Genomic DNA, 22,165 nt, shown 5'->3' with positions numbered 1-22,165 from the left:
CCTATAACCAGAACACAAATCACACGTGTAATACACAGGGTTTCACTCTTTGCTCAAGGGAACGACACACGTGTTTATGCTGCATTGTATTTTATTATGATGATAAAATACAATCCAACGCGATTTTGCTGCACCACGGCCCTAACTCCACCAAACATGTATCCATCATGTACGAATCAAGACATAAATAAAACCCTTTCAAAGTTGACCTAAAAAAAAAAAGTAAAGCATCCTTCCCACACCGACCAGTTAAGTCACAGCACAGTGACATGAAAATGATCCTTCAGCTTCACCCGTATTGGCACTGACAGTTGCGTTTGATGAGTTACCTGGCCAAGACGGTGGCATACCTGCTGGGAGGTGAACCATACGCTCCTCAGTGGCGGGTATGAGCTTTATTTTTTTCTCTGTTCCCCACTCAGAAGCGCCTAAATATTTAAAAAATTTCACTGCATCTCTCCTCTCAGAGCTCATTTCTTCAGTTCAAAGCAGCTGCTGCTAGGCAACAGTTCTTGCCTACATGATATGCATTATTAATACGGTATTCAATAGGTAACGCTATATAACTCAAGACAGGTAATGATTCTGCTGACACTTGGTGTCACCATATGGAGGTTTAACATTTTATTACTGATCCAGGACGTATCAAATACTGGCAGTTGTCCATCATGTCTGTGTCACGTCTGCCTCGCAACTGAACAATAGTTTTGCTGTTTTTGTTTTACCTTTGTTTTGCACTGTTGGGAAATGGATAACTGACAGCTCTGTATTCCTAAAGATCTAAAGTAAGTCATCCACTTCTCGTGCCTGAGCTTCTATTTTTTTTATCGTTGTATGAAAGACCTCATCAGTCCTGCACTCCACATCCTAGTCGTTAGGTTTCTAACCTATTTCAACACACACTAGGAGGTGAGGAAGGTGTTATTTCTAAATCTGGTGGTGATGAGCTGTGTTGGTGGTGGAAGTTGTTATTTTGTCTGGATGCTGTGCTACAATTTTTTTTCTTTTTATGGATTTGAAGGTCACATTAACTTGCAGTGGCTTACTAGTCTGCACACATCTGCAAATATTATGTGATGTCTTGATTTTGATACGATTAATGTGTGTTTGGCAGAGTGCTGGCAGTGAATGGAGCAGTGCTGCGGTCTTTGTTTTGTAGAGTGCAGGCACTGAACTGCATGAACTCTGCCAAACATGACATGTACTTTAGTCTTTGTCTGAAAAAGAAATATGTAGAAAGTGTCAAATTATTGGTTTCTATAAATAGCATATAGGCTTTTGCAGTTTTGCCCCTGACATCTCTTGTGCATGCAAGGTCCTTAATAGACCCTTATTCCCATTGTTAACCAGCAATATGTCAGCCTATGTTGGTAAATTAAAAAAAAACAAGTCCTCGCTGCCACTTAATTTGAGAGTCTGAGCTTGCGAGTTGCAAGTCAGTTTTGATGAGATTTTCTCTCTCATCAGTGAGAGAAATTTGTTTCCCTACTTTGAGGGTCTGACTAGACTGAATCAAGGACTTGAATCTGTGTCGCACACGACAGTGATATCATAATGCAAAGCTAGTAGTGATGTCGGTATCTTTCTGCCGCTAATCTCTTCAAGCCATAGTCTCTAATTGCTTTCCAACACACGATTTATATGGAATCATTTTCATGCCCTGCCAGCTATCAATAAATTAAGTTGTCTAGGGAAAAAAAAAAAGGGGGTTGCATCCCTTACGTACCTGCCTGCCATTACGGTTCAATTTGAGATGTTTAATATTTTTTAAGCCATGATGTAGTTATATCAACAAAGCTATTCTCCCAGCACTCTCCTCCACTCAGCTTCAAGCACTATGTGTTTTAATGATGGCACTTTTACAAGACAGACAGGAGGGAGTGGGATGTATTGGTTGCATTGTGCCCTGATATTGCAAGCTTTCACAGACTCCTAGTCAGAGGCGATGGCTCAGCAAATGCCATAAAACAAATAGTCAAATATGTACCGCTGTGTTTACATTTCACAAATAAAGGTGAGCTGGAACGCAATCAACTATATGACAATGTTTGTTCACGATCGGCTGTTTACATAAATCGCCTCATGCTATTTTCTTCCCGAAGCAACACATAAACACACGTAAAAACCAGCGGAAGCTCGCCTTCATTTGATCTGGATGAGACGGCATAGAATAGCTTCTTCTTTTTTCACGGGGATTGGATAAATGCGGCAAAAATTGTCACTTTCAGGGAAGCTCGGCGTCTCTGGGAGTCAAGTGGGGTGGGTGCGGACGCTGGGCTGATGCATGATGATTGATGATTGGAGGGACTGTCTGAGAGGTGGAACTACTTTTTGATTGACAGCACTGGAGAAATAGAGTGGAGCCTTTTCTGTCTCAGTCCATGCGAGTGAAGTCTAGACAAATAGCAGCCCGTTGTGTGTTATTTGCACTATAAATAAATACACATAGTTCCCTGGTTCAGCTTTTTCATAATTATCGTGTTTTTGTTTGTTTTTTTGGGGGGGGGGGGCAGAGCAGAGGGCAGAATTGATGTATAAATAACTGGGCCTGAACTCAGCTTCCCAGGTTTCAAAGACGAGCAACCACCACTGCTTCAATTTCACCTTCTTCTTTTTTTTGTTTTACACAAATAACTTAACTTATTGATGTCTATCCCAATATGAATAGAGATTCAAATAATAATAGATAAAAGACACTTAAAATAAAATAAAATCCAAGTTCTTTTTTGTTGTACTGCTCAACATTTCAAGAGATGCTCCCACACTCTCTCACGTGTTTCGCCTCAGCAGCTCGTAATGAGTCAGCTCTGACCTTTCAGTCTCTTTACACTTATCCTTATCTACCAAAAAAAAAAGACTTAGCAGGAACACTGTTATTGCGGCATTAAACGAGTGTTTGCTTGCTTGATGACACTCGGAGGGCAACTTTTCCTCCCTGCAGGTACTTTCCAATTTGGTAGATTGACATACATGTTTTTTTAAATATAGTACTATATTATGTGTGGTTACTTTTTATCGGGTTTATGACATAACAATTCGTTTTTAAGTGGCGGAGTATAATAGTGCAGTGCTGCAAATGTTATGCGTTTTGGATGATTTGTGAAAAAATAATCAATTCCTCTGCAGTAGGTATGTTGCTAATTTTTCACATTAGGCGCTTACTTTGGATTAATGCATCTGAGAAGTAGCCAGTGGTTGTGTACTTTGGCCAGTAAATTACAGATTAAAGTAAAGCCCAGACATTCCTAAAATCAATTTAATGCTCTTAAAAAAAAATGACTTATCTGCCTTTGCACTCTCTCCTATAGTACTCCTTCACATTTGGGAGGATGACTACATTTCATGGCTGTGGTAGTAGAATTAATGGGGGCTTTTGGTGCCTAAAGATGCATTTCCATTCCAGGGCAATAATTCTAATGTAATTACTTGAATCCACTCAAAGGAGTGGATCATTGATCAGGGAGGCCTTATCAAGTGAACACTGCTATTGATCTGGACACGGATATTTCTTCCTAACACTGTTTCGTTGTCGTCAGTATGTGATTTAAGCTTGAACGCCCATTTTCTCCCGTGTTCTAGCTGACTTTGTGAACCATGTCAGGACAGAAGTGATGTGTGCTGGGTTGGAGTAGGACACTGTTCATTTTCAGGCCTCATTGAGCTGTGAAAAGTAATAATAAAACAGATGGCCTGCCATTTCAAGGCCTGTCACAGATGTTGAGGGTTGCACTGGATCATTGCTGCTGTTCTTGGACAACCATCACCTTCACTGTCCGTTAATGCACACAGCCACAAAAGAGTCACTGTGTTTACAGTATAACGGCAATAACAAACAATGTTAATGATAATGGCTCATCTGGTTGCGACATCCTTTTTAAAGAGTTTCTGAGAAAAAAATGTCTGTTTTGTGTTGTTTTTCTTGCAAATGAGTGCTTATTGTTCCTCTTTTTTTGTTTTTTTTTTGTTTCTGTACCCAGGATCCTCTTCTGGACCGACTGGGATGCTACTTTTCCCCGAATCGAGGCTGCGTCAATGAGTGGAGGAGGTCGACATATTGTGTTTAAAGATATGGAAATTGGTGCCTGGCCTAATGGACTGACTCTGGATCATCTGGAAAAGAGGATTGTTTGGACAGATGCACGGTACGCCATTCATTTTCCCAGCTGTGTACACAAGCATTTTCACTTTTAACACATTTTTAATGCTGCAAATGATTCAGCATAAATAGTTGCTTGACTTTCCAATCAGTAGACATTTAATTTTTATTTGCCTTTGAGCAGGTCTTGAAAAATTATTAACAGTGGTAACACTTTTCATTTTGACTGTTTCTGCAGTTCCCTGTTAACGCATTTGAAGAGCAGCTTAAACTTTGATGTGTTCATCCCTCTACAACAGATCCGATGCCATTTTCTCTGCACTCTATGACGGCAGTGGGGTCATTGAGATCCTCAAGGGCCACGAATACCTGTCTCATCCTTTCGCCGTATCTCTCTACGGAGGCAACGTGTACTGGACGGACTGGAGGACAAATACTTTGGCAAGAGCCAATAAGTGGACCGGTCAAAATGTCACAGTTATCCAAAAGACAAGTGCTCAGCCTTTTGACTTGCAGATCTTCCATCCCAGCAGGCAGCCACAAGGTGAGAACTGTTTTTCTGGCTTCACAGACACAGATGAGACACTGATATAGCAGGGACATCTCACTTGTTGGGTGGAACAAGTGTCTACACAGTATTATTTTCACAAATGTGTGTTACTTCTAATATAATATCTTTATTATCTTTTTTTACCCCGTAAAATTGTTAAATAATTACCATTAAAAACAGGTCAGAGCAAAAAGAGCTATTAAAAAGGGTCAAGAACAATCACTATGTTATGGTAGGTACAGTGACTGTAAGATGTCAAGATTTCACAACAGCTCAAACCCACATTATAATATGGAAATTCTGATAAAAAAACATTAAAAATGGCACAATATTATCTCTCTCTTATCGCTCCTGCCTCTGCCTTCATTTGACCTGGCAATCAATGAGCGTGTGTCTAAAGGAAAAAGGTACACAGACATACAATTAGCTAGTTTAAGTAAGTGCTACCTCTGGATTTGTTTGTTATTATTCAAATTATAGTAGTTGGCTCATATTGTTTTATGTTTCACCTTTGTGCAAATGTTCGTATGCGAGGATGGAGAGAGTCGCAGAACAAGAATGACATCTGCCAGTGAACAAGTGCGGCACATCACATAATTCAGTTCAATTAGTAATGTGAATGGAGTGCTGTGATGACAGGAAATACATTAAATAAGTCTGAAACGTCATTAATATTCCCAGTGATTTCTCCTCGGCAAGTGCCTCTGAATCTGTAACTGTGACAGTTGAATAAGTAATCAATTGTGTGAAAGCCAAGAAATCCAAGATTCTGACCATAAAAATGACACCACTGCTGTTATGCCGTCTGATAAAAGGCCTAGATATATAAGCCAGTTTTTTTTTTTATTTGGTATGCAAATCAGCTTGTAAGATATAGTGCCAAGTTTGAAATTAAAAGCATGAAATCTGTTTTCATTCACTTTATCACATTTTTTTTTCTCTTTCTGTTAATAAAGGGTTGTTTGTAGGAATAGAATTTTGATTGAATTTTAAAGCAGACCTGCCAAAGCAAAACACTCGGTTATGGATCGTTTTTGGCCAAGTGTGCCAAGACCAACTGACTGATCAGTCTCTTCTACAGCTGCCCTTTCCTCCATTGCCAAGTTTCACTATCCTTAAATGCACATTATCATGGTGGTAATTCACTGCTTCTTCACTGTGTCACAAGATAATTCACTTGTTTCATTCCTGTATCTGCATTCTCCTGACTGTTCACCGAGATAAGTGTGAGCAAATGCGACTGCTTTTTCCAAAGAAGACAGTAAGCGTTCCTAATCCGATTTAAAAGGGCTCAACATAGGAAGGTTGGCTGGCTGTTATCCACTCATGCCACAACCGTGGTCTCGGAGATGTGTTACTTCACTAGACCCTGATCATGTGGACCGGAGAAAGAGAAAGCAACAGAAAGGGAGGGATGTGATGGAGACGACTGCACTGAGCAGCAATATGCAGCTCGTCTCAGGCAGCTATTCAGCAGGTGCCACAGTTAAGCTCCACTGGAGGCATAAACAGCCCTTAAGTGGTTTGGGTGTCATTTGAAAGTCAGGGCAGCGTTTTTAACATAAGACTGGGCCTGATTGGCCTGTTACTATAGTTACAGTTTTTGTACAACAAGTAATTTGTTTATGACTGGAGCACTGTGTGTAAGCTGCAGTCACTCAGTCTGTCTTCCCCTCCTCTTTTTAGTTATCCTGTTCCCTAAAGTCAATGATGCCGAAAAATGAGTGGAGCTTCAATGTTTTTACTTGACATACACAGTACTGTGCAAACGTTTTATGCCACCTTTAGATAATGTTGTATAAGCAATGCTTTTACGACCGTACAGCACAATTATTTCACTTTTTTGGAACACATCCAGATAATACGGGACGTTTTTTGACATGTACGCAGCCTCTACAGGATAACGTGTCAAGTATTTAGCGTGATCTACTCTTACACAATAGCATGTCCCTGGTTCTCTTGAAGCTGGAGTAGAACCCTAATTTATATTACTGGTAAAACCTCACCTTTCTGCATGGAGTTTGCATGTTCTCCCTGTAAATTGGACAATGTAAATTGACCATAGGTGGGATTATGACTGTGGGTGGTAGTTTGTCTATGTGTGAACTGTCCAGGGTGGTAGAAGATGGATGGACGGATGGATGGTAAAGCTTCTGGTTGTCCTACTATTTCAACAGCAATTGCAACTGTTGCACAGTTCTGTACGACAAAGTCAATTTGGAGGATAGCTGCAGTCTGTGTCAACAACGTTATCAATCCAAATTTATTAGGATTTGAAACAAATAAACACAATCGCATTGGGTCACTTTGTGGCATTAATAACTCACATATTCGTAGTACTTACATTCAAATGCATTGTTTCATCTAAGTAAGTAAATATTGCAATAAAAAAAAAATATGTGCCTAGGTTTATTAAATGTATATCATTACCCGTATAATGATATATATGTATATACAGAAACATGATATATCTACTTGCATGATGAACATTGACTAAAGGTTGCAGTTGCAGTTTACCCTCAGGAAGTAAATTGGCAACTCTAGCCGTTCTGTTTATCAGTGTCATCTGCAATACAGGGTTTTGAAAATGCATTGTTCAGTTTCAATTTCAAGGCTCACATGTTGTGCTGTGTCCTGTTTTGAGAGACTCTATTTATCTGGCCCAGCATTTTATTTTATTTCCCGACAAATCAGTGAACATTGAATATTAACAGGGTAATCAAAAAAAAAAATGCTTTGTACCACTGTCTCATTCAGTTTAGAGGTAAAGGGCAGACGTACTGACTCTGACGTGCAATGTGCGTCAATTTTGGAAACATGACTCATAGTTATCAAAACTATCGAATCGCACTTTTGTAGAATCGCAACGAATCTGAATGCAGATTAATGTATCACTCAAGTATTGTGATACAATCAAATTGAGACAAAAGCAAATCATCCCAATCCTATTATTTGCATCATTATTTATGTAAGTACTTTTGCCCATTTTTCCAGAATAACTTTCAATATTTGGCAAAAAAATTTATCATCAGAAACGTTTGTACATAGTTTTCAGTTTTTGGCCTGTTTTTGCACCTTGAGACAAAAACTCAAAATTGTCTAGTTTAAATATGTTTTATCGTGTTCATATAGGTCTTTTATGTCATTTACTTCACCACACGTGACAAGAACATTTAAAATCAGTTACACAGCGACTGCAAACACTCCCAACCCGACCTTCTACTGCAGTTCATAAAATTGTATTTGATAAAAAAAAGTAATAAAGGGAAAGAATGTCCAAATCCTGTGTGATGATGTGGAAATATACATATACCATATATCCCAGTACATCTGAATACATATTAGCCACAAAGAAAATCACCCTGATTTAATGTGACTTGAAATATAAACAATCCCAGCCTCTGGTCTTCCCTCTGAATACAGAGGCAGATAATGATGCCTCTTTGCGCCTCTAATCACCACAGTGCTTTTGTCTTTGAATGAGGACCTTTGCATGGAATAAGCGCCTCTCCTTATTTTTAGAGAGTGCCCTTATTTTCACTATTTCTCGCAAAGGAACCTGACAGGTGAGAGCAGGCAAACACCTTGGCTCTGTTGTTGCTGCCTGTCATCCCTCAAGAGCATGATTCAGGTGAATATAGCACTGTTGTGATGTCTCCCCATTAGCATAGTGAGTCAGCTGGGTGCCGTTTTCTAGCTCGCAGAGACAGATTTGCATTATTTTTTTTATTATTATTATTTTTTTTTTTTTAAAGTAAGCCACATTTATGATGCAATATGCCTCTCCAATATGTTACTGTAAGGGCCACGGAAATGAACTTTGAATGAGCTTGTTTGACATGAATCATTCAGAAGAGATAGAGGAATGGTGGTGTTTGATGCATGAAATGCGATCTCGGGATAATGGAAAATAACTGAACTGTGGGTGACTTTCTTTGCTTTTGCTGCAGTGTTTTTTTTTTGTTTTTTTTTCTGAACTAGGCCGTACGAAATGTATTGCTACTTTACAATTACGTTTAATAGCTGTGAAATAAAACCTTGCTGTGCATGTCGTGAAAAATGTCACCGGCTTAGGGTCGTAACCTTGATATTCTGCTGTCCTATGAGAACAGAGTAATGCGGTGTCATGGATTTCTGAGAAGAGTAAACAATATAAACAGGTATTCCATAAGTCGTCGCAAAGTTCCAAGCCTCTTAACCTAAAGAATCTTTCAAAAACCTGTTTGAAACTAAACATGTTATTGTTATTTATTTGGCGAATAACAAACTGAGTCAGAATTTAATCAAGCATAACATTCAAGCATTAAAACAAATTAAATAACTATAATGTGACGTCTTAATCAATAAATAATTATGTGCTTTGCTATTTCTCCAACAGTACATTTGAAAATTCACAGATAACAATCATAATAATTATATTTTAGGTTTTTGGTTAAGAGCTTCTTAAGACCATACTGGTGTATCAACCATTACTGAAACATTACCAATGCAACTGCGGCTTTGGTTGGTGGTCTAATAAATGAGTTAAGCACTATAAATAAAGTTCAAACTCCAACTGACTAAGCTGCCAACACATTAAACCCCTTGTGTCATAGACTCTGTGAAATAGTTTGAAGTTTGTATCCAGCAAGTGCAGTAATGTATTCACAGTTATTATCAGCCAATTTCCTCTTTCCACTTCAAGAATGCATTGTCTTTGATTTGCAAAGTAACACTTGCCTGTAAATGCAAAGTTGCCACAGTGGCGAACTATAGAATCGTGGAGTGCGCTCACACAACTCCGCGTAATTGTTTATCATCTCCTTCCTCATATCAGCAAAGCTGCCAATGATAGGGGTTCGCTATTGAGGGTGCTTTCAAAATCCAGCTCACGCAGCTGATATTGATGCACTAGTAAGAAACATCAATTTCCCTTTGTACTTCCACCCGAGATGTTGCCCCACTAAACGTTTGATTGTTGCTTCAGCCTTAATTATCATTTCAGAATTGTTTTTGTTTTTATAATTAAAAAGGACTCCAGAGTAATTTGACATGTCTTTGTGTACTCATGATTGCATTACTGCAAAGTTTTGTTGTCGTTTTTTTAAAAGGTTGAATTGAGGTCAGATCAATAGGCAGTTGCTCGGCTTTAAACTTAAACAGGGCTTTAGGATTGCTACTCTGGCTACCAAATCACTTACTAAGATAGACCCTGATTGCTTTAAGGCTCCTCATTGCTGTTTTCCTTCCAACCTGTGTCTGATCTTGAGACACGAAGCCGTTGAATAGATCTTTTGCTGTTGGGGCATCTAATCTCATGAATGACCTGCCTCAGACTCATTTGTTCTCTTTCTTCTTTTAAATAATCTCTTTAACTTTTGTCATCCATTTTCTGTAGACACTGTATATTTACTGGACATGTACATTCTATTATCTTTATTAATGTGTTTAATCCATGTTGTAATATTGGTTTTCGAACGACGTTGTGCAAACAATGACACAAAACAAATTATGTTTTATCGCGCCGCAAAAACACTGTTTGTTCAAAATCTATGCTCATCTATGCCCAACCCCTTTTTTGCCTGCTATCTTAACTTCTAATGCTGGGTGTTCTATCTTGTCCTCTCCTCTTTTTTTTTTTGATTCTGTCCTTTCTTCCCGTCAGCCTCTAACCCATGTGAAGAGAATGATGGACGTGGTCCGTGCTCACATCTGTGTCTCATCAATTACAATCGCACTGCTTCCTGCACCTGTCCACACCTCATGAAGCTTTCAACCGACAAACAGTCCTGCTTTGGTGAGTGTTGTTATTTTTTAATGATATTTCTTAAGCTTCCGTGTGAATGATACACATGTTTATGTGTAATACATATATGTGTGATACAGTAATGATCACGCCGTCTCTCGGGTCTGACGAGAAATTGTCAGGGAACTTGCGCCTTTTTCAAATGACTGATTTATTGATCATCCCCGCAGCACTGAAAAGGTTCCTCCTGTACGTGCGGCGCTCTGAAATCCGCGGTGTGGACATCGACGACCCTTACATGAATGTCATGACGGCCCTCACGGTGCCAGACATCGATGACGTCTCCATGGTGGACTATGATGCCCAGGAGGAGAGGATATACTGGGCTGACATTAAAACACAGACCATTAAAAGGGCCTTCATCAATGGCACCCAGCTTGAGACCATCATTTCCACAGGTGAGTTTCTATTTTTGTGCTCTTTCTTTGCATCCTTTGTGAAGAATGTTGCCATTCATACCTTCGATTCGCTTATATGAGGTACAGCCAATATACGTGAGCTTATTTGCATTATAGTTTTCAATTGACTGGACTTTCATGCTCTTCCTGACAGATATAGTGAACTGCCGCGGTCTGGCTTTAGACTGGATTTCAAGGAACTTATACTGGCTCAGCTCTGAAAATGATGAGTCACAAATCAATGTGGCTCGCTTTGATGGCTCCCTGAAGACTTCCATCATCCATGGCATTGATAAGCCGGGGTGTCTTGTCGTGCACCCTGCCAGAGGGTAAGTAGATTAGAGCAGCACATTCACTCTGTAAGTACCTCACTTCCAATGCAGAGTGTTAGAAACTACAGTAGGGCTGCAACTAACTAATTCATTTAATAACTGATGAATGTGTTGATTATTTTCTCAATTAACTGAGTAGTCGTGTGGGCCGTAAAATGTCAGACAACGTTGAAAAATATTAATTAGTGTTTTCAAATGTCTTGTTTTGTCCACAAACAAATTTTATGACGTCTTTGTTATATGGACGGAGTATTAGGGCCAAACAACAAAGAAAGAAAAGAAATCTTTCGAGAGTAAAGTCGTAATATTACAAGATTTTGTATCATTGTTTAGTTTAATTTAAAAAATAAATTGTGCTGCATTTCTCACCTTGTCGCAGGTTGCAACTGATTGTCTTTGCTTGATTAATAGTGACTTTATTCTCGTAATATTACGACTTTTTTCTCATAATACTGCAAATGAATTTTTGTAATGTTAGGACTTTATTCTCATAAAATTATGACTTTATTCTCATAATATTACAACTTTATTCTTGTAAAATTACGACTTTATTCTCATAATGTTACGACTTTATTCTCGTAATGTTACGACTTTATTCTCATAATGTTACGACTGTATTCTCATAAGATTACGACTTTATTCTCGTAATGTTACGACATTATTCTCATAATGTTACGACATTATTCTCATAATGTTACGACTGTATTCTCATAATGTTACAAATGTATTCTCGTAATATTACGACTTTATAAATAAAAATTCAAACCCTGCTAATTAGAACTAATTAGTTTGCAGTTATTATTCATTATGCGATTGTTATAAACCTGATTATATCATGGGCCTGATTGAAACACCTCACATGTCACCACACAGGAAAATCTATTGGACCGACAGCAACACCATTAACATGGCAAACATGGACGGGAGTAACAGCAAAGTCCTCCAACAGAATCAGAGGGACCCTGTAGGTCAGTATGAAAGCTCTGTTCAATATAACAAGTCGTAGCTTGCATGTCACCAAGCCAACAAGACTGTAAACAACATTTCTTTTCCATTTCTGAGCCGTTATTCATACTTAAATTATGTATGTTTACATGCGAGTCATGACCCGACATAAACACGTAACACGGTTTGCAATAACCCAGGTTCTCCGACACCTCAAGGGCACTTGATTTACCGCTGTCTAAAAGGATATGTGGTAGACCACCGCACACATAAAACTGAGCGAATCTGTCATTTTTGTTTGGTTATGGATTCAATTTATGGTAATTTAATTCAATTAAATTTTCTAGCTTCAACAGCTGTGCCACTGGATGCAACACTTTGCATCTGTGTTCACTTCATTCCAAATTCATTTGAAGTAATTCCCCTTTTTAAACTGTAATAAGATGAGGATAGCCCCAGTAAAGGTGCTGAGATGAAAGTTGTAATCAACTCACTTATGCCATAATCAGTTCATAATCAATTAATTACCGCACATGTACTTATACACCGTTGTTTACAGAAGGAATCAGACGCGGTGCTTGTTTCCTGACAATTCCTCTGTATCCACATCGTCAACCGCCTCCTCGGTGGTGATGTTTGCTCTGCAGGCAACGTCAAAGACATTTTTTTAAACGTGTCAAAGTGTCAGGTAAAGACTGGTCAAGTCTTGGCAAGTCTCTTGTTGCTGAATTTCTTTCAAATCTTGACAGGTTCTTTTGTGTTCTCATAGAGGCTTCACCATTTGAGTCTCAAAAAACCCTTTACATCCAAATCTAATTTTCCATTTTACACGTATGTGCATCCATGGAGGTTAATTTCATGGTTTGATATATGATTTAAATGAGGTGTATCCCTCTGTTCGGGAGAGAACATGGCAGCTATGAGAGGATGAACCTGGTTTAATATTACATGCACTCCTCAACATGTCACTGTGCAAGTATAGAATAAAAGGATCATTGCACAGTGTCATAAATGGTGAATGTGTAGCCTACAATTTCTGTGTAATGTCAACAGCTTTAATGTGAACTGCACATTACTCCAGTCCACCGTCTCCCACATCAGCTGCCACAGGCTGCCTTCACCACTGCATGATGAGGGCTTGTGTTCTGGTTCATCTATTGCACATTGTTGAAACTGTCACCTTTTTTTAAAAAAACAAAAAAACACACACCTCCACAGCAGTGCTCTAACTGCTCGTCTGACTCCAACTATGATGCCTTTTTCACAGACTGTTGTATCATTGTTTCAACCGTTCATGTCTTTGACAACCAAAGAAACAGGACTTCCTCAAGACGAACTGCTGCAGTGTTTTTCTAATTATGGTTTTAAAAGCAAAGACAGGATTCTTATGTCTCACAGCGTAAATTTATGAAGTGACCGAAGTGTAAATTGGGTAATTATTGTCAAAAAAAAGTATGTATGTATCACTGTAAAGGAAGTGAGTACTGCTTGTGGATGTCGTTGACAGTTTTGCTGAATTTTGGGAGTGTTAATTCCCCCAAAACCTAATAAAATCACCAATTCCTGTAGTGAGCACCCTTGGTTATTCAGTGCTGTCTGGTTTTAACACTAATATTTCAGTTATTCTACCAGCTTCCCTTTTTAGAGCTAACTCTCTTCCCATGAAGTACGCTTGAGTGGGCAATTGAAGCCTAATTTAGCAAAAACAAAAAAAAAATCAGCTGGTCCTCATCACTTATGTTTGCCGGCGCACAGATGAAGGTCAGACCCTTTGTCACACAAAACACCAACAATGACTTCACGGTATTTCTTCATTCACGTGGGCCTGTCAGCGGTTCACACAGAGAGCGGTGAATATCCCCGGCTTCATTTATGAGTACGAGGTAGACCTGGGGACAAGAGTGAATTAATGACCCAATATGACTGGGAATCTGCCAGACATGAATCTAACACACGGAGGCATGTTGTCAGCCAGGAAATTGATCGAAAAGATTTCAGTCTCATTCCTGTTCGTTTTTCATGCCAACTGGTGTTGTATAAAGAGCTCAGCCGCAAACATGAACCAAAAGACACACACAGAGACATTTCTGTGAGAGCTCACTAAACAGAGAGAAATGCAGTATCCACATATCAAATGTTACAATAACTCACATACTTTTAAAGCTGCATTGCACAGGGTTTTTTTTGCTTCCTTCATCTGAAAACAGGGTCTGTCAAGCAATACTATCAGACCTGTGTGTTTGTGTGTGTGCAGCGCTGGGGCGGGTGAGCACAACTGCTGAGGATGGATTTCTTTTTCTCTTTTTGAGCTGTGTAATAAACTTTGAAAAGTGTCATAGGTTTTTTTTTGTTTTAATAATAAAAAAAATAAACTTTATTTCTATAGCACCTTTTCATGGAAATAAACTTCACAATAAAAGGAAAATTAAATCTAAAAAGCAAATACAACAATAAAACACAAACACAGGGTGGAATGAAAAGGGAAAAGTCTGAAGTAAAAAAACAACCCTATTTTAACTTTGAGATAAAACAAAAGATGCAAATAAAACACAAAAATACAACACGGTGGAATAAAATAGGAAAGGGCTAGAGTCATGAGGTTAATACGCTGTTTTAACTTTAAAATAAACTCAAAAATACAAATGAACAACAACACAACACAGGGTGGAATAATAAAGAGCTAGTTGAAGGTTTTCTTTTTTAATTGGATTAATCAATATTGTTAAACTTGATTGAGAGTGGGTTGAATGTAACCGAGATGTGTTCATATTAAAAAGTTATATGCTATAATTTGAATGTAGAGCCACAAGTTAACATCTCCTGGCCACTTTTGATTTACTTTTATATGTTTTGAGTCATCTATTCACTTCTTAATTGGCATTTTTCTACATGCCAAGGTCCCTAGTTTGAAGCTCAGCTCTGTATCCTAATGAATGTTGGCATGACAAGAACTAATGCGGTTTTCTGCTCGTCCCTTGTCCGTTTCTCTCAGGTCTCTCACTGGACTACACAGCCAACAAGCTGTACTGGATCAGCTCGGCCAATGGCACTATCAACAGGTGCAATCTTGATGGCAATGGGCTGGAAGTGTTGGAGACTCTAAAGAGGGAGTTAGCCAAAGGCACAGCTCTGGCAGTGATGGGTGAGTGGAGCTCGTCACAAGTGCATTAGATTGCTGTTGGGGATTAGTCCAAGAGTGTGGAGGGATTACTTGTTTAACCAGTTAAGTGGCTGTAGAATGGGGCCATTATCGTGGTCCTGGGAAGAGTTGTACTTCACATTGTGTGAAGTGGCAGGGGTATTAGATAATTAAAACACTGCACAGCAGTGATTGACGATTGATTTTCTTATTCCTTTCAGTAATGAAAAGGCAGAGAGGTGTTCATCACGTGTTGATTCTTTGTATCAGCGCTGAATCCAGTGTCTCTCTCCATTCACCGGTCCAAAAAGAAGTGTTTTTACGTACATAATAACTGCCAGAAGGACAGCGTGTCCACATAGAGTCATTTTCTACATTGGTTCGTATTCATTTATGTAACCAAAAAATAGTTGTGACAAACAAAAAAAAACACCCAGAAGGTGTTTACGTTTAGTAATGTGAATGTGCACAAAATCATAATACTCATAAGACGTCATATTGGCATAAAACACCAACACACACACACAAATTAATATTTTTGTGCCGTTTTAATTTTATTTATTTATTTAGTAAAACAGACGGATATTTGAATTTTAAATCATATCACTTGTACGAGCTTGACAACTGGGACGCTTCCAAGCTTGCCTTCTGTGTTTTGCTTGCCAAATGTGGTAATTTGAAGGAAGCAGACACACTGAAAATAGAGTTGTCAGTCGTGTGTGTGTGCGTGCGTGTGCGTGCATGTGTGGACCAAAGTATTATTTTTACATTTTTGAGGGGAAAAAAATAAAATAAAACCAGCAACTGTTGTTATGGCAATACTTGTCTGTAATTTGTTATTAATCCTGACAGGCCTCCATTTTCTGTGCCTTAATGCATGAATTACAACATCACAGTGTAACACAACAGTGTCAGAAACCCACTTTCTGGCTGTTGACTTGTTTAACTTTCCGTTGCGCGGAGCCACAGCTTCCCACGTATGTTTATAGCTTTTGTGGCCAAACTGTTTATTAAATGAATGATTTTTAAATTTTTTTTTTTTTAAAGTAGAACACAAGGTGACACGTACTAATGGCCCGACTCTTGCACAGGAGCGTGTCCAACAAAATGGCGACATTCTGGTCTCCATCAATCACAATTAGTGACATGTTATTATGTTTAGGAGACTGTTTTGAATGGCAGAATGAACAGTACTGTACTGTATTATTAGTGCACTATAATAAATGCAGAAATATTGCAGTTATTTAACATTAATAATAATAATGGTGCCTTTCATAATACTCAGAAATGCAGAGGGTGAACACTGAGAGTTTAAAAGGTGGGTTTTCAGATGGGATTTGAAAGTGGAAAATGAGTCAAAGTTCCTGATGTCGGGGGGGGATGGAGTTCCAAAGACGGGGGAGAAAGAGCGGCTGCCTATATATAGATGATGGCAATCTAGTGGATTCAAAGTTGAGCTCCTGCAACCATGAAAATGTGTTTACTACCTTGTCTAATGAAATATAACCTTTTAAACGGTGATTAGCTTCACTCTCACACAGTGTATGGATGTTAATGGAACAAACAAAGTAAACATGGGATGTTAGTGATGTTAAGTTTTGTTTTGTTATTTAGACATTAAAGTTTTACATCCCCCGTTTGCCACAGCGGATCATCTGCCTCCACCTTGTCCTCTCCCTTGTGTCCCCTTCTGTTACGCCAACTGTCCTCATGTCCTCCTTCATATGGAATTAGATTTGTGTCAATATTTTCAAACAACACTTTTTATGAAGCAAAAAAATTTCGATTGAATCATTCAAAAATATTGCATTTTATTGTTTGAAAATACACTTGTTCTTTGTGCGCCGTGATTTGTTCTTTGTGCCATGTTTTTTTTGTTTTCGGACGGGCCTTAGGAAGCTGCCTACTGAGTTTTGGAGTGACAGCTCAATGGATCAAGTTTTCCCCATCAACCAATCAATCTGACAAAAAAATTGCAAATAACTTATGTTTGTCAGATTCGAAACATTAGATACTCACAATTATTTTGTCAGATATCGACGGGGATTGAGTTCCAGACGGACAGCGACTCCAAGCCCATGGTGACCTCCGGTCCATTGAGCTGTCACTCCAAAACAAACAAGTGTATTTTCAAACAATTAAATACAATATTTTTGAATGATTAAATCGATATTTTTTTTGCTTCTTGAAAAGTGTTGTTTGAGTTGTGAAAAGTGTTGACACAAATCTAATGTCATACCTTCACAACCTCCGTGAACCTTCTCGGTGGTCTTCCTCTTTTCCTCCTTGCCCAGCAGCTCCTTCTTCAACACTCTTTTCCAATATCATCGCCATCACCGTCCATCCCTCCCTCCCTCCATGTGCACATGACCAAACCATCGCAACCATACCTGTCACACTTTATTTCCAAACCATTCAACATGAGCTGTCCCTCGAGTCTCCAGAGTCTTTTTTGACAGTGCCACTGTCTCCAAGCCATACATCATAGCAGGTCTCACTACCATCTTTCACACCTTCTCCATCACCCCAGACACTCGTCTCCACCCTGCCTGCGCTCACCTCTCCTGTGCACTGTCCATTGCTTTGCATACACAGTACACATTATGTATACCTTTTAACATTTTTGTACCAATTTAACAACTCTCTCATTACCCTTAACATTGCTGCTGAGCTCAGAGTCCATTTTAATGGCCTCTCCCCGCAGTTGGTGTCATGTTAATTTGTTGTCGGCCGTCTGACAGTCTCTCACACAAAGATGCTTAAAATGTATAGGGTCAGTTGAAAATGAGGCAAGGGAAAAGACAACATGACAGCTCATTTTCCACTTGCGAGCTTCATGGCAAGTAGAAAGGCTATTTGTGATTCCATTACTGAGTGATGTCCCTTCCGCAGATGTTTTTGTAGCCATGGTGAAAGATGCAATTAAGTGCTTTTGCTCATGATTCACTCTTTTTTTACAGCTGTTTTTTTTTTCCGTATATAGAGAGTCTCTGTTCGTTCATTCCCTCATTCGTTCTGAAAACTTTGAATGAGGGGAGATATTACTTGTATTTAAAATACAGCACATGTGTCAATCAATTACATAAGGCCCGCCAACCACTGTGCGAGGTGATGGTATAGAGACAAAATATAAGATTAAATGTATTTGCCGGCAATATTTTTTATAATCGTAATAAGACATTTGGTTGTAATCATTGCTTTACTAAATGTATTACACTCAACATGAAATTACATATATTTAAGCTGTTTTAATCACAATTATCCTTGTCATTATTTGCTAAATTTTAGCTGTTTTTGTGCATCATAAATGTGTTTTTATTGTGAATCATTTTATATCAAAACAAGCACTTTTACTTTGCAACTCTGTCTAATATCATAATGAATATCTTATATTGCCCACCGGCTACAAAATAGTTGTTTTTTTCCACTTTTTTTCCCTCTATGTCGGCCCCCGCTTGACCAGACTAGATGCTCATTGGCTCATTTGAGTTTGACACCCCTGAAATACAGTATGAATTTGCAGATGGAGTAGATCGCCATGCACACAGGCAGCAAATGTTGTAGGTTTCATCAAGTTAGCTTTGCATCGCAGGCATTTGGGTTCACTGTGGGGGGATTTAACCAATCAACATTAATGAGGATTAATCAAACAATGGTTCCACTCTTTCCTCTGGTCTGTGAAAGCTTTATTGATCAGTTGGTCTCATTTGAAGTGGTTAAGGTTACTCTGATGCAGCAGCAGTTATAAATAAAGAAAGGTTGGCTTCTATCAGGTTGTGTTGCTCCCTTGCTGCAGGAGGTAAGAGGAGACATAAGATCACCAAAAAGAATAGGTTTTGCTATGACCATTCTCAGTATAGTGGTGGGGTTGAATGCATTTCCCCAAACTGATTTTGTTTAGCCTTACTGAGATGATTGTGTTTTCTGTTGGCTTTTTCATTTTGTATGCATGCTGTAATGATTGCCCACGCCGTCTGTGAAAAAAAAAAAAGGTATAATGAAGGCACTGTTACTGACACAAGGTCGATCCACTCAGGGCCTCGGGCCCTGTGATAATTTGATTGGTTCGAAGGAAAGGTGAGGGCTTATATTGAGGAAGTGTGAGCGATCCATCAGGCTTGACTTGCCTGGAATCAAACCTCACAGCGTAGAGATGGAAATTGAATATGATGTGCCACAACCCAGCAATCACAGCTAGCTACTGCTCCCCACGGCATCAAATTAACACAGGGTGCACAGCTAATCTTGGCTATCATGCCCTCTAGGGTCAAATGTTTTGTAAACTGCGTGTAGACTGTCATTCTCACTCATGGGAATTTGTCTGATTTGTGGAAATGAGCTGTGCATTCCACTGAGCCTGAAGCTGTTAATGCAGGTGGGAATGGATTGTACATGTGTGTGTGTGTGTGTGTTTTTAATTTTATTTTATCTTTGCGAAATGTGATTTAGAATGCCATTATTTCTATTTATGAATGCATTTATTTATTTAGACTGAAGATGACCCCTATCCCCCCCCCCAGTCAAAGTGAGGGACTTTGACTTTCCACCGTGTTATTTTTAGCGAGCCACATTTTTGCGATATATGCATAAGTAAAAAGAAGTCAAATCATGTCCACCTGGATCCCACCCACAGTGTCAGAGCAACCAGATTTTGCACTTCAGTGGGGATTTTAAAATTGAGAGTTCATGTCATGCCTGCTGAGTATGTTGCTAAGTGCCTGGATTGTCCTTCAGTGATTTCCTTTGAAAAACAGAGCAGTACAGTGTATGGTGGTGGTGGTACCTTGGACTTCCAGGGTTAGGGGGCGTGTAGGGGATGTGTGTTTCTCCAAAAACGAGGGATAAAGAAACAAAAAAGTAACAAAGTAGTAAGTAATATAGTAACATCAGAAGATGCTGCAAGGCTTTTTTTTCTTGTAATATGATTTGTTTTTATGCAAGTAAAAAAAAGAAAAAGAATCCATTTGTCAGTGTTGCTTTAATTAATTTACAGTGGCCTACAAATGTGTAAATCTATGCATAAATCTGCTTCTTTTCTGTATTTGAAGATATAGCATTGAAAATCACTGACATCTGACTACTCGCAAACTGTTGAAGCCTTTGTTGGTGTCAACCAAAGTAATTTTCATAACCACAAGCTGCATACATTAGCAGCAGATCAAATCAAGCTCAGAGCATGCTTCATTTATTTAGGGGTTTTTACAGTTAAGGAATGCGAGAATCAGCACTTGGAAACTGGTGATGACGGCTTGTTGCGTGCGTTTCACACCGAGGAGGATGAAATACTGCTTTTGCAGTGTGAATTCAAAATGTCTGCCAAATCTGCTTGTGTGTCCAGATTTTGAAAAACAAAATGTCCTCATGGTTACAGGTGGAAAACTGTGGTGGGCAGACGAGGAATCGGCACAGCTGGGAACGGCGAACAAGAGAGATGGACGGAACCATGTGATTCTGAGAAACAAGACGAATGGGGTGGTTCATATGAAAGTGTATGACAGAGAGGGTCAGAAGGGTAAGCGCGCACACACACACACACACACACACAAACACACACGTAAAGACAAATAAAGACGCGCTCTATAGAGCGCGTCTTTAGGTATACCTCCTCATTCACATGGTTTACGCTTTGCTGCCTGTGCATAATACTCAGGACGAAACCCGTGCCAGATAAACAACGGAGGATGTTCACAGCTGTGTTTCCCGACCTCTGAAAACACCCGTAGCTGCGCCTGCACTGTTGGCTACAACCTGCGCAGCGACCGCATGTCGTGCGAAGGTTCGTTTTTACAAAATACTCAACACATCTTTGTCTGATTTATTTTTGACACGTGGTTCAAGTGGGATTTTGCAGCTCATCATGCTTTCACGCAGTACAGTAAGTCATGTCTCACTCTCTAGGTGTTGACTCGTTTCTGATGTATTCCATCCATGAGGGAATCCGGGGAATCGCTCTTGACCCAAATGACAACAGTGAAGCCCTCATGCCCATCACGGGAACACTGTTTGCTGTGGGAGTGGACTTTCACGCAGGTATGAAACCACGCGGCGAGATTAAACCGATGAATCGGTTGATTCTGGGTTGAAGACAGATGCTGAAACATCTGGAAATGAAGTGTCTGTAGTTAAATCTATAGACAACATGTTGCAAGTTATTTTGTAATGTGTATTTTGTGTGGTTTAAAACAAAGCAAGATCATCAACTTGATGAACTATTCTCACTCTCACTCATCTTTTACCGCTTTATCCTCCACATGAGGGTCGCAGGGGGCGCTGGTGCCAATCTCAGCCGACATTGGGGCCACATGGAGACAAACAAGCATCCACTTTCACACTCACACCTACGGTCAATTTAGAGTGTTCAATTTGCCTAATCCCCAAATCTGCATGTTTTTGGACTGTGGGAGGAAACAAGAGAACCCGGAGAAAACCCACACATGCACAGGGGAAGATCATGCAAAGTCCATGCAGAAAGGCTGCAGCATGAATTCCCCTCATGGAATAATGCCTTATTTTATTTATTGTACAGCCCCTGTTTTCTTTAAAATGTCACATTTCAAATGTCAACTCACAGGAAAGACTTTAATTTCACACACTTTCACAGGACATTTAGTCTAAAAGGCCATGCGTCTATCTGGAAATGAGCTCCTTGTGCGAAATTAGAAAGACCTTTTAATGGGAGAGGAAATGTATCATTCTGATTTCATATTTTGTTATACGATTTCGTTTAACACTGCACTTTGGATATCCAATATGAAATACCAAACAATAATAATAATAATCTTAATAAAGGAGAGAATGATATTGTGGTTGGGAAGGCTATGGTGGTTTTCACATGCCCCCCTGAAGTACCTGGGACGTGGAACCCCTTCAAGGCAAGGTGCTCTTTGGTGGGCTTTGAAATGTCAAGTGGACGGAAAATT

General features: G+C 39.3%; 1 protein-coding gene across 7 annotated transcripts in view; it reads left to right on the top strand.

Annotated features, from left to right (window-relative positions):
• lrp1bb (low density lipoprotein receptor-related protein 1Bb) overlaps positions 1 to 22,165 on the top strand; it is a 230,466-nt gene that overhangs the window by 138,216 nt on the left and 70,085 nt on the right. For all 7 annotated transcript variants that reach the window (XM_058616557.1, XM_058616592.1, XM_058616582.1 and 4 more), the window contains 10 exons: positions 3,978 to 4,142; positions 4,396 to 4,640; positions 10,291 to 10,422; positions 10,602 to 10,829; positions 10,984 to 11,158; positions 12,035 to 12,129; positions 15,099 to 15,248; positions 20,617 to 20,757; positions 20,896 to 21,021; positions 21,144 to 21,275. In XM_058616557.1, coding sequence (XP_058472540.1) covers positions 3,978 to 4,142; positions 4,396 to 4,640; positions 10,291 to 10,422; positions 10,602 to 10,829; positions 10,984 to 11,158; positions 12,035 to 12,129; positions 15,099 to 15,248; positions 20,617 to 20,757; positions 20,896 to 21,021; positions 21,144 to 21,275 — 1,589 coding nt within the window. The remainder of the gene's footprint in view (positions 1 to 3,977; positions 4,143 to 4,395; positions 4,641 to 10,290; positions 10,423 to 10,601; positions 10,830 to 10,983; positions 11,159 to 12,034; positions 12,130 to 15,098; positions 15,249 to 20,616; positions 20,758 to 20,895; positions 21,022 to 21,143; positions 21,276 to 22,165) is intronic.

The sequence above is a fragment of the Solea solea genome, chromosome 2 (genome assembly GCF_958295425.1).
Source record: "Solea solea chromosome 2, fSolSol10.1, whole genome shotgun sequence".
In the NCBI taxonomy this organism is placed as follows: domain Eukaryota; kingdom Metazoa; phylum Chordata; class Actinopteri; order Pleuronectiformes; family Soleidae; genus Solea; species Solea solea.
Note: the sequence above shows the minus strand (reverse complement) of the source record. Positions and strands in the feature narration are given on the sequence as shown.